The sequence below is a fragment of the Doryrhamphus excisus genome, chromosome 1, assembly GCF_030265055.1.
Source record: "Doryrhamphus excisus isolate RoL2022-K1 chromosome 1, RoL_Dexc_1.0, whole genome shotgun sequence".
Lineage (NCBI taxonomy): Eukaryota > Metazoa > Chordata > Actinopteri > Syngnathiformes > Syngnathidae > Doryrhamphus > Doryrhamphus excisus.
This window is the reverse complement of record NC_080466.1, coordinates 38552308-38565097: the sequence shown is the minus strand read 5'-3', so window position 1 is coordinate 38565097 and position 12790 is coordinate 38552308. Positions and strand designations below refer to the sequence as shown.

At 41.2% G+C, this 12790-nt stretch overlaps 1 protein-coding gene across 10 annotated transcripts in view; it reads left to right on the top strand.

The window, feature by feature from the left end:
* The first annotated feature begins 1111 nt into the window (after positions 1 to 1111).
* The window catches only part of magi1b (membrane associated guanylate kinase, WW and PDZ domain containing 1b), a 121749-nt gene continuing 110070 nt past the window's right edge, over positions 1112 to 12790 (top strand). For all 10 annotated transcript variants that reach the window (XM_058080229.1, XM_058080205.1, XM_058080221.1 and 7 more), the window contains exon 1: positions 1112 to 1858. In XM_058080229.1, the coding sequence (XP_057936212.1) occupies positions 1561 to 1858 (298 nt within the window). In that variant the 5' untranslated portion in view covers positions 1112 to 1560. The remainder of the gene's footprint in view (positions 1859 to 12790) is intronic.

Genomic DNA, 12790 nt, shown 5'->3' with positions numbered 1-12790 from the left:
TCCACACTGATAGGGAGGATAACTAATAACAGTTATTTAACCTTTAACATGAACATTAATCAAACGTAATATTTTTTTCTGGGTACATGATACCATACAGCATCCATATCAAACTTGCGCGGGCCGCATGTTTGAGACCCCTGCTCTAGATTTATCCGTATAGGTGTGAAAGTGAATGGTCATCTATATGTAATCTTGGATAGACTCCAGCCTCCACCCTTGTGTGTACAAGTGGTATAGAGAATGAATGGATAACGTAAGGGACAAAATAGGTAAGAGGCACATACTCAGATGTCCATATAAGCCGAGAGGAAAGGTGTGTGTTACTCATAAATGAACAAAAATGTACCTCAACTGGCCCAACCTGAAATACAACAATCCTGGCAGGTAGGCTCATCCTTTGACTCAGTTTTTATTTTCATTTGAATAAGTCCTCATACTAGGCCTGATAGATAGATTCCTTGTTATAAGTGAAGAGTAAATTTGTTAAATTATTATTTATATATTTTTTTTAATAAATATTTTCATTGTGCGTTCAACTTAATATTTATCAGACCAAAGCTACAATTAAGTTATAAAATAGGAGTTTTGATAGCACGTTAAATAATCACAAACTACACGGTGCCAGAGTCTAATAAATACGTCAATAGTTTTTGCTATTGGAACACTCATTATAAGCACCTATAAGGACCACGCATGCGCATTTGTATTGCTGCTGCTTTCACGTTCTCCAAATTGTGTGCGTCAAATACACACTATTAAGTTAGTACTTGTCAACTTGGTTGGATTTTTAGCTTTTTAAAAATCACACATACAAACTTAGAGAGCAACATGGATACGTTTATTAAACTGGCATTCATTTGTTTTGTACGAAGTTAAATCTGTGATTAAACATTACGTTTAAAATAAACGGATAAAACAGACATGTAACCGTGTGCAACCTATAGTAGCTAGCACGATTACACATACGTGTGGATTGAATAAATGTGTCTAGATAAATATCGATCAATAATGTTGCCTTTTCATTCATTCATATTGTTCAGTCGCTCATGTGACGCACGAAGTGCAATATTTCCTACACCACTTGAACGTACCAGGCGCAGAGCACATTCATTGCGTTTGTGTGTGGAGCTCCGAGTCAGAGGGACAGGCGGCGTCTTACCTGCTCAAACGAGTCCGGGATCGTAAAGTCAACGAGCGGGGACAGAGATAGCAAACCGTCGCTTCTGACAAAAAGGAAGAAAACGACCTTCGAAGTGAGTTTAAGTAAGTGTGCTAATTTGTTAAGTGAACTCCGGTGTCACATGTAATGTTAATATGACATGGTACCACCGGACATGTTGAGGAAATGATACAAGAGCGTCTACGCCGCCAGAAGTGACTTCCAGGTGGACAACAATGGCTTGATTCCTTCGGTGCGACACTACTGTCAGAGGCGCTCATGTTTCTGTGGAAGCAACAGAAAGTTTGCTGCGCTTCACTGGGAAATCTACCCGCGTTGTGACTCTTTTCAACACACTTCAGCGGCGCAGTCCGCCTGCTTGTGTACCGCTGTCCAACATGTCCAACCCCGCGTTGAGGAAGAACCACTGGACCTCCCGTGTGAATGAGTGCTCCGTGTCCAAAGATGCCCGCGGGGACTTGAACGTACCACTGCGCGGCGGTGCTGAGAATGGAGAGTTCGCTTTTATCGGACAACCTAAGCAGAATCAAGTGCTTTACAACAGTGGACAATTATCTGATGGGGAGCTTCTTCTGGAGGTGGAGAACCTTCCCATTTCAGGATTACCTCTATACGACGTGCAGACGCTCATAAAGAGCTGCAAAGGTCCCGTCAGGTTAAAAACCGTCAGGCAAGGTAAGCACCCCAAGTGGAACACACCAAACCCCTTAAAGTTTCAGTTGTATTCATGTTGCTAAGAGCCATAAGTAACAAAAACAGGTATAATTATCTTTTAATTGTTATTGTCGATATTTAAGACATTACTTTTCAATTCGGCAAGAGGTATTCACCTCTAAATCCAATCATTCAAGAGAAAAGTAATGTTTTATATTGAGTGTGGCTGATGTGTTCACTTTACAAGCCTGCCTTAAATTGCCACATTTCACAATGGCGTTTGGTTGGCACCTTACCCTCACATTACCTCCGTTTTATTTATTGTTTTATTTTATTATTGGCTTTGTCATAGCTTTATATTGTGCTAGTGCGGTGCTGTTAGTGGCTAGACTAGTTTCATTTGTGGCAGCTGACAAGAATCGGAACAGCAGGCCAGTGTGGCTGATCTGGCTTTCTCATGGTCATCTTGACCCAGCAGGGCCCAGTGGGTTTGAGACTGAACCACTGTGACAGGTTCCTAGCTTAGCGTGGCAGACTCCTTTTTTTTCGACGTTTCTCAGAGCTGTTTTTGATCTAAAGTAATGGGAGTGCTAAATTGTTGTGTTGTTGCTCAGTTCGGGGCCTTTCAAGTTCGAGATGAATACCTCCATAAACTGAATTGGGACACTTGATAATATGTCTTGGCAATTATATTGATCTAGCTTGTCTTGTTATTGAACAAATTGACTAGCTTTAGCTTCTATTTTTAGCATATTTACACAGCTCTGTTTGTACATTGTCATATGTTTACAATTCTCTGTTCCCAGGGCAGCCATGTTGTTTCTGATGTAAACACAGGTTGCGTGTGTGACATCACATAATACGTTGACGCAGGTAGTGAGCACACTTTGGTTGAAGGTTTTGAAAATCTTTGTTTTTAGTACCAAATATTTGCGGGTATGTGTGTACTTTGTTCTATGAAGTACCCTCCTATGTGTGGACAGGACCTCAGTGGATTATTTTGTGTTTCTGTCTTATGGAACATCTTGGTTATCACATGTCGTTGTCAAGGCTGTAAATTAAAGCTGTAAAGCTGTAAATTAAGTAAAAAAAAAACATGAATAGTCACTGTCACGGACATCTCATCTAAGGACTTTGGGGTCTTATATTGAAGGCTACACAACAAAAGAGCAAGAACCTGCTCTGTATGTCTTAAAAAAACAAACAAACGCCATGATTGGTGTCCGACTTGATCTCCTGAACATTTATTCATTCATTCATTTTCTACCGCTTATCCTCATGAGGGTCACAGGGGGTGCTGGAGCCTATCCCAGCTGTCTTCGGGCGAGAGATGGGGTGTACACCATGCATTGGTGGCCAGCCAATCACAGCGCACATATAGACAAACAACCATTCACACTCACATTCATACCTATGGACAATTTGGAGTCGCTAATTAACCTAGCATGTTTTTTTTGGAATGGGGGAGGAAACCGGATTACCCGGAGAAAACCCACGCATGCACGGGGAGAACATGCAAACTCCACACAGAGATGGCCGCGGGTGGGATTGAACTCGGGTCACCAAGCTATGAGGTCTGCACGCTAACCACTCAACCGCCGTGCAGCCATCTTCTCTTATTATGTCTACTATATTGGCTAATATGAACGTAAATGTGACTATAGGGGTGTTATTTCATGTCCAGAGGGCTCTAATGGTATTTTGAAAGTCATAAATCGTTTCGGTACAGAAAATGGATGGCATGGATAGACAGTGACATTATAATTATTCTTATTTATGTAGCTTCATTATGTCTGAGGCATGGAATTATGGCCGAGGATGGAATTGAACTTGTGAGTCTTCACAAGTCTTGCAGTTTGCTCTCCAACTTGTTCTCCATCATCACTTAGTGTTGACTGTTCTCAACTGTACAATCGGAGGAGGTACCTCTAAACTTTCATCTCCTCTCCCAGCTGCTCCTTTTTTTTTTCCAGGGCCCCATCTGGGAATGTCTGGTGTCACCGCCGTACAACAATCACGTGATCTCATTCCATTTGATCGTTTTTAATAATTCACGCTGTCTGGGAATTTCCCCTCCCTAATCGGTTTTAATTGGGAAAATATGCTCAGCTACGAGGGCCATCTGTAAAATCAGGTTGACCTAATTTTACCCGGAACGTGTGCCATTTTCTCCCTCGAATCAAGTGTGATGTGAGCAGGGAATTCGTCTGTCGTGGCGCCCTACTGTCAAGGAAGCTTTGCTACTATCCATTATGACAAGACGCATGAAAGTGAGATGTTAGACCACCACACACACACGCATGCACGAGTGAAGAGAACTCCATTGTACTGTGTATTGATCCTCTAAAGCTATTTCAACATGCGTTTATTGCTATTAATTGACTCCAGGTAAATTAATTTCCCTGATATACTGTACCAATGTTCATAAATTGAATATTTGTGTACTTTACTTTACTTTTGGACATGTTTTTTTTTTTAAATATGAGAGCCCTGTAGACATGAAATAACACCCCATAATCAACCTTACACTCATATATAAACATAATACTGTACTGTAACAGGAGCAAAGATGCTTTCCGCTGTGTAACAACAATGTAGGAAGCACACAAGGATGCTGCATTAGTGTGAGCCAATCAGTGCCGAGGATACTGAACAACTTCCTGTACTCTACAGTACATATACCAGGCCTTCATTTAGCAATTTTTAGGCCAAGAATACATACCATTTAATAAAAAATGCATATTTTTGGCTAACAATAAGCCATAGTCAAACACAAAACAGCAGTCGTTCATTAATTAATGAGAGAATAATACAACTGTGATATTGTGAGGGATTATCGTATTTGGGTTATGTAATTGGGGAGCAGCTGATCTCACTGTGTGCTTTCTGGTCATGTGAAAATGTGGTATCTTCATGCAGACTATTTATGTGGCTTATTTTAGCCCCTATAAAATAACACGGCTGCATTGGAGTTAGCACAGCGGCCTTCTTAAAGGTTCCTCATCACTTTTCGTGTTTCTTGATTGTAACTTTGTCATGAATTATATGATACCGATATTGGCCATATCATTCTGATTCGATATCAGGATGATTCTTACACACTTTTATGGCTTATTTTGTTATGAGGGATGTTAGAAAATGCTAGATCCAGTGATATGACTCAAACAGAACAATAGGCGGCAACAGTAGGTACAGTACAAGGAAAAAGTCATTTTATTGCTGTTTCAGACAGCATTGTACTGCAGCCTTTGTGCTCTTGCAAGGATCCTCATGGCCGATATCAATATTGCATCGGTACACACCTACTATTATTAGCCATGTTTCCACTAAGCGGGACAGTTTGAGTTCACCGTACTGTGCTAGAGTGTGAATCAGGCTTGCATTCCCACTACGGCAGTTTTCCCCAACCTTGTCCGACCTCTGGATGGGCAGTAGCAACATCATATTAACAGCACAAATTGAATAAGGAGCCACCATCCACCAGTACGAGCCTGGAGTTACTTTTTCAGAGAGATTATTACGAACTGTGCATCGTGGGAGGCACAATGGTGCGTTCAAGGGCCGTCGAACAAAAGGGAAGGGTTGCTGCTTGCAACACACAAATATATAAATGCAAAAATTATTGGATTTGTACCGCTTATCATCGTCGCGGGGGTGCTGGAGCCTATCCCAGCTGTCTTCGGGCGAGAGGCGGGGTACACCCTGGACTGGTGGCCAGCCAATCACAGGGCAAATATAGACAAACAACCATTCACACTCACATTCATACCTATGGACAATTTGGAGTCGCCAATTAACCTAGCATGTTTTTGGAATGTGGGAGGAAACCGGAGTACCCGGAGAAAATCCACGCATGCACAGGAGAACATGCAAATTCCTCACAGAGATGTCTGAGGGTGGAATCGAACTCGGGTCTCCAAGCTGTGTGGCCAATAAATAATATAACGGCCCATTCATTCATTCATTCATTCATTTTGTACCGCTTATCCTCACGAGGGTCGCGGGGGTGCAGGAGCCTATCCCAGCTGTCTTCGGGCGAGAGGCGGGGTACAACCTGGACTGGTGGCCAGCCAATCACAGGGCACATATAATCAAACAACCATTCACACTCGCATTCATACCTATGGACAATTTGGAGTCGCTAATTAACCTAGCATGTTTTTGGAATGTGGGAGGAAACCGGAGTACCCGGAAAAAAACCCACGCATGCATGGGGAGAACATGCAAACTCCTCACATAGATGTCCAAGGGTGGAATCGAACTTGGGTCTCCAAGCTGTGTGGCCAATAAATAATATAATGGCCCATATTTCCTAAATTGAAAAAAATGATGCTTTTTAATCATTGCACGGGCGGCATGGCGATCTAGTGGTTAGCGCGCAGACCTCACAGCTAGGAGACCAGGGTTCAATTCCACCTTCGGCCGTCTCTGTGTGGAGTTTGCATGTTCTCCCCGTGCATGCGTGGGTTTTCTCCGGGTACTCCGGTTTCCTCCCACATTCCAAAAACATGCTAGGTTAATTCGCCACTCCAAAATTGTCCATAGTTATGAATGTGAGTGTGAATGGTTGTTTGTCTATATGTGCCCTGTGATTGGCTGGCGACCAGTCCAGGGTGTGCCCCGCCTCTCGTCCGAGGACAGCTGGGATGGGCTCCAGCACCACGCACGACCCTCGTGAGGAAAAAGCGGTAGAAAATGAATGAATGAATGAATGAATAATCATTGCACCTGAAAGTATCCCGCTTGGCCCCCGCTTACGGACCGGTACTGGGCCCTCCAGGTTTATGTGTGTATGAAACTCTTGCTGTATCTTGCATTTTCTAGCAAGTCCTCAACTGATTTGTGTTGCAAATGTGTACCAAATGACTTCATGTGGCCCACACATTCATCTGTTAGTTAGCATAAAAAGAGGCCAACTAATCCTGTGCAAACACACAATAACATCAATGATTGTTCAAGTATTTAGTAGACATCCCGGATATTCCTATAATTAAAGGAGTAGACATCGTTTTTTTTATTGGATTGTGAGTTATTTATGTGCTTACAAGGCTTCCATTTGGACTTCTTGGTTTGCCTTGTGAGGAATGTTTTATGCATGCGTGTCTTTTCAGATCATCTTCAGAATTTAATGCATGTGACCACACTTTGGTTTCCCTCAAAATGGTCTTATGAATGTTGCCTCATTAATTGCCATTTTTGCTTATAATTGTGGTTCGCTAAGTGGAGAGTGTTTATTTTATTAAACCTACATGTGTATAGTCTTCTTTGGCCACATTTGCGTATGGAAGTGCTTATTTCCTTTCGCTTTGGAGGAAGTTAGACCCCCCCCCTCTTTTCCCCTAAACAATTATTCCACCTTTGTATCCTCCGACCGTGGTGCAAGGACTCCATTTCCTTCTCCAGAGTTTGGCTTAAGGAAAGATCTCTGGCTTTAACTTCCATGTGTGAGCAGGGGGAAGAGAAGTTAGATGTGTAAGTATAAGCGTCTTACCTACTTCGGGATGAAATGATCTCTAAGTGTGTGTCGGCACTTAATTTTTAAGCCCTCCATTGAAATCCAGAATACTAGAAGGATGTTTCTTTTTGCACTAATACAGAGCCTGGGATGTATTTGTGAAAACACTGGGCTCTTTTTTTTTTTTTGCTGAAGAATGGACTGTTTTTCCCCCTAATTAGCCCAATTAGAGTCAATGGTATTGTGTGTGAAGAAGAGTTGGTCACGCTTGGCATTTTTAGTTAAACACCATGTCAGAAGAGACGTCCAAATTTACGATTTCTGCACACTGCTGTTGTGCTCTGTCCTTAAAATATCGTTTACAACTACACATAATAAGATAACGTAGACCTAATACTGAATAGTAGAAAGTCAAAATGGCAGCCTCTCCCTTTTTAAAGCTAACAAATCCACAAAAAAAAGTTGAACAGAACCCTCTCAGCCAAGCACTCAAGTTAAGTAAAGATACACACTGTCCCTTTACGAGCAACAGCGTACCAAATTAAAGTCATAAGCTTCATATCAGTGAGGTTGTGCCGGCTGCTAGTTAATCTAGCCGCAGTGTAGGATGGGTTGACAAATCTTCTCAAAAGGTCTTTTTTTTTCTGAGTCCTACTCTGATTCTCTTCTCAGCATAATCTCAAAGCTCACAGGTATGGAGATGCTTAGTGTTTGCATAATTAACCTTCAACTTTCTAAGGTGAATATTACCGGACCGTTTTAAAGGAGCGGCAACATCTTAAATGTTGTTTTGCAGTACTTTTATCGTGGCTAATGTTGCACTCATGAGGGATGAGGGATTCTTAAACTGTTGATCCGGGGAACCCAGGTACCCGCTTGCCATTGTTTGGGGGGGGGTGTTTCCTCCCACATTCCAAAAACATGCTAGGTTAATTAGTGACTCCAAATTGTCCGTAGGTATGAATGTGAGTGTGAATGGTTGTTTGTCTATATGTGCCCTGTGATTGGCTGGTGACCAGTTTCAACTGAAGTCATCTGGGGTAGACTCCAGCATACCTGATGAGGATAAGCTGGATGGATGGTATGGTTGCAATCTTATTAATATAATTTCTACTACTGTGTGTATGCTCCTGGCCCCGCCTCCATCCACCAAGACAAAGAGACGGTATGACTGACAAAAGGGCTCACTTCGTTCATGCCATTGTTCCATGGAATATCGCTGATATGCTTTGTCATTAGAGCATAAAAAAACTTATTTATGACTTTCAAAATATCATTAGAGCCCTCTGGACATGAAATAACACCCCTATAGTCGCATTTACATTCATATTAGCCAATACAGTAGACATAATAAGAGAAGATGGTTGAGTGGTTAGCGTGCAGACCTCACAGCTTGGAGACCTGAGTTCAATCCCACCCTCGGCCATCTCTGTATGGAGTTTGCATGTTCTCCCCGTGCATGCGTGGTTTTTCTCAGTTTTACTCCCATATTCCAAAAACATGCTAGGTTAATTGGCAACTCCAAATTGAATGTGAGTGTGAATGGTTGTTTGTCTATATGTGCCCTGTGATTGGCTGGTGACCAGTTTCAACTGAAGTCATCTGGGGTAGGCTCCAGCATACCTGATGAGGATAAGCTGGATGGGCGGTATGGTTGCAATCTTATTAATATAATTTCTACTACTGTGTGTATGCTCCTGGCCCCGCCTCCATCCACCAAGACAAAGACACGGTATGACTGACAAAAGGGCTCACTCCGTTCATGCCATTGTTCTATGGAACAAACATGCCTTGTATTAATTGGAAAGACATTTACATTTTGCAGGTTTTTAGGTGGGTCTCGGAGCGTGGTTGGCTTGATATAAGGTTCCTACCAAGACCAAAGCCTGTTTGCATCAGGGCCAGCGGATGCTTCACAGCCTCCCATTGTGCACTTGTGTCACATGGCTTGAGCATTCCTGTTCTTTGTTGCGTGTTCAGTCAGGAATGGGATCATTGGGGTATGCTTTCAGATAGCACGCTTGCTTGTGTTCATGGAGGCCACGCTAATGTGGCGAAGCCTTTCTGTCGGCTCGCTGCTCAGAAAGTCGGTTGATGTTATGCTCTTTTTGCTACTTTTTTTTTTAGATGATTATTATTATTATTATTATACTTAAACCCAAAAGGTTTCTTATTAGGATCTTCACTCTGGAAGCACAGTAGGTGCAGAAAAACTTCCAATGTGGTTGAAATTCCCCAAATGACTCTCTAACTGTTTCACACAGACTATTCTGGTGAAGCACATTTAAAAACTGCACACATAGAAAATCCAAAACAAAAGGAAAGGGCTGCAGGAATGAATATATGGCCTTATAAATGTTTGTGGGTGCAAAACACCAAAGAAGAATGGGAGTTATTTTTCATCTGAGGCGGTCAGAGTGTTGTCATATATAAATTATGAATGTGTGTGTATATTATGTGCATAAATGGCGGCATCTCGGTCATCCCAAGCAGCGTAACCACAGACTACAGGAGAACAACCTTTCACAAGACAGACTGTATACTGTACACTTTAAATAACTGCCAGGCTTGAGTAAACCTACTCAGTGTGATAGAATCTTAATTAGACAGGCAGTGGCTAATTAGTCAAGACAGGAAAAGGATGGGTCTTAATTGAAACTTGATTAAGAGGTCACTTCTTGCCATCTTTTCCCTGCACGACTGGCATCACAATAATGTCAAGTTCCTTAAAGTGTTTATGTGACAGCTTAGTTCTCTCTCTCTTTTCTGTTTTTGACCTTCACTTTATGAAGCTTTATGAGTAATATGTCAATTCAAGCATTATATTCCATATAACCTGCCAGATTTTCCAACAACATGGCTCTTTTCCGATGCAGCACACTCAACAAATAGCCGTTAAGTTATATTCATTCATGGAAAAACAACCAGAAAAACATTTTTGTCGAGATTCCATCACACTCTATGGAAAGCCAAATCAATCTAATTGTTCGACATACATTTTAGTGATCACCCTCCTCCCCAATCAATGTTGCTGTAATGATTGACATGTGACACTTAAACAGACTTTATTGAGCCACAAGGGAAATTACATTAGCTCAATTGCAGAAGAAAAAGAAGAGTCTTGAATAAAATGCAGTGCAATATGATTAAAATAAAAAGAATACAAGATTTGCACATTTACAAATAGTGTGAAAAAATATAAGTATTAATTATAAACACAATAAATAAATAAAAGTATTAACTAAATTAAAAAAAATAATAATTATTAAATTAAATAAGTAAATTAAGACTGAATACAAAGGAGGGCCGACAATAGAGCATAATATTGTTGTGAATGATCTTTTACAGACTAATGAGGTTTTTTAAAGCTGGTTGGTGTAGCATTCACTGTAGGAATGGAACTGGAGGAGTCTGTCTGCTGCCCCTTTATTGTCCAATAGTGGAATTGTCCATGATGGAGACTGAAGGAACATGCAGTTTCTTACTTTTACTTATTTACTTTTACTGGCTGGATGCTATTTTTGGTCCCAAAACACCGACACACTTAGGACGTCTTTTCCATTTGATGTTTTTTGTTAAAATTAATCTTCTGTGTATGTTCTTTGTTTTTATGTTATGATTGAGTGAAAAGTTCCAGCTGTTAGTACTTCTATTGTGACACCAGGCTTGGTGTCACAGAGACACTCAGTCATACAGTTTACAGAGAACATAAAGTGACAGCTGCAACAAATGTGGTGGGGACTGAATGGGGGGAAGTGTGTCACTGCTTGGAGTGGCCACCATGACGAGCCCTGTCTGATACCCATATGGAAATGGCGCTAAGCAGCATTATGACTTGACTTGAAGCACAGAGAAGGACTGATGGATGCCACGAGAAGCTGACCTTGACCACACAACCAAAGCTATCATTACAGTATACAGATATGTCTTGTTTATGGTGGTTTATTGGTTCCAGGCCTGATCGTACAAATTGAATTTACATAAAGTAGGATTCAGTATTAATAAATTTAGTATTTTTGTTGATTTTTAAAATTTTAATTTTTTACAAGTAAGAAGCCAAAAAATTACCACTTCCACACGGAATGGGAAGACAACTTTTGTATGCACGTGGGCTTCCCAGCATAACTTGTGGGTTATAAACTTATATAAATAGTATTGTTTTGTATGTATATAGCAGTGTGTTTTGATACCCGTGTAGTTCATGTGGTACAGTTACATTGCATGTATTGGTATTTGCATTGATCAACTCCTGTTGGTTTGTGATCTTTGAGTATGAGTGTAAATATCAAGCTGTCGTTTATTGGATTGTGAATTTAAATTAATTTTATGGTTGGACAGACACACACCTACAGTCTTAAAGTTAAAAAACATGCAACCGTAATGCAAAGAGGTATTTTGTAATTTGTGGGATGCAACATGAAAAAGCCGTTTCTCTGCACTCTGTACTACTCAGGAATGCACTGTTTACACAGCCGGGCCCGACCCCTATCAGTATTTTACTGTTTTAGGTGACTGCTGTGTGTCACTGAGATTTATCATGCCAGTGGTTCCCAGACTTCTTACAGTCGTGTACCCCTTCAGACATTTTGACCTGAAGCCATGGACTCCCTACCCCTGCACACTAAAAAAAAAAAAAAACATAAACCTTTTAAATCTTAATTAACTTGAAATATTGAACATTGGTTAATTAATTTAATAGTAATTCCGGGTCAAACATGTATTTTTTTGGTCATATTTTGATAAACATGAGCACTGATAAATCGATACAGAATATCCACTCACCAAATTGAAGCGTAATGTCAAACATCCAAACATGCATACAGCAATATTCATTCATTCATTCATTCATTTTCTACCGCTTTTCCTCACGCTAACCACTTGACCACTGTGCCACCCATACACCAATATGAATAAAATTTACTCTTAAGGCAGAAAATTACTTATTTTTGACTCATTTGTTTGTATAATGGGGGCTGCACGGCGGACGAGTGGTTAGCGTGCAGACTTCACAGCTAGGAGACCCGTGTTCAATTCCACCCTCGGCCATCTCTGTGTGTAGTTTGTATGTTCTCCCAATGCATGCGTGGGTTTTCTACGGGTACTCCGGTTTCCTCCCACATTCCAAAAACATGCTAGGTTAATTAGCGACTCCAAATTGTCCATAGGTATGAATGTGAGTGTGAATGGTTGTTTGTCTATATGTGCCCTGTGATTGGCTGGCCACCAGTCCAGGATGTACCCCGCTTCTCGCCTGAAGACAGCTGGGATAGGCTCCAGCAACCCCCGGCACCTTTGTGAGGATAAGCGGTAGAAAATGAATGAATGAATGTTTATATAATGCACACATAGCAATCAACAACTTTATGCTCTGTCTCCTTTCTGCTTTGTTCTCCTTATGCCATGAGGCGTTCAGGTGCACGGAATTGTTTTTCACGCACACCCCACTTTGGGATCCTAGGTATTTTACTGTTTTTGCCTAAAACTTTCCCCTTGACCTG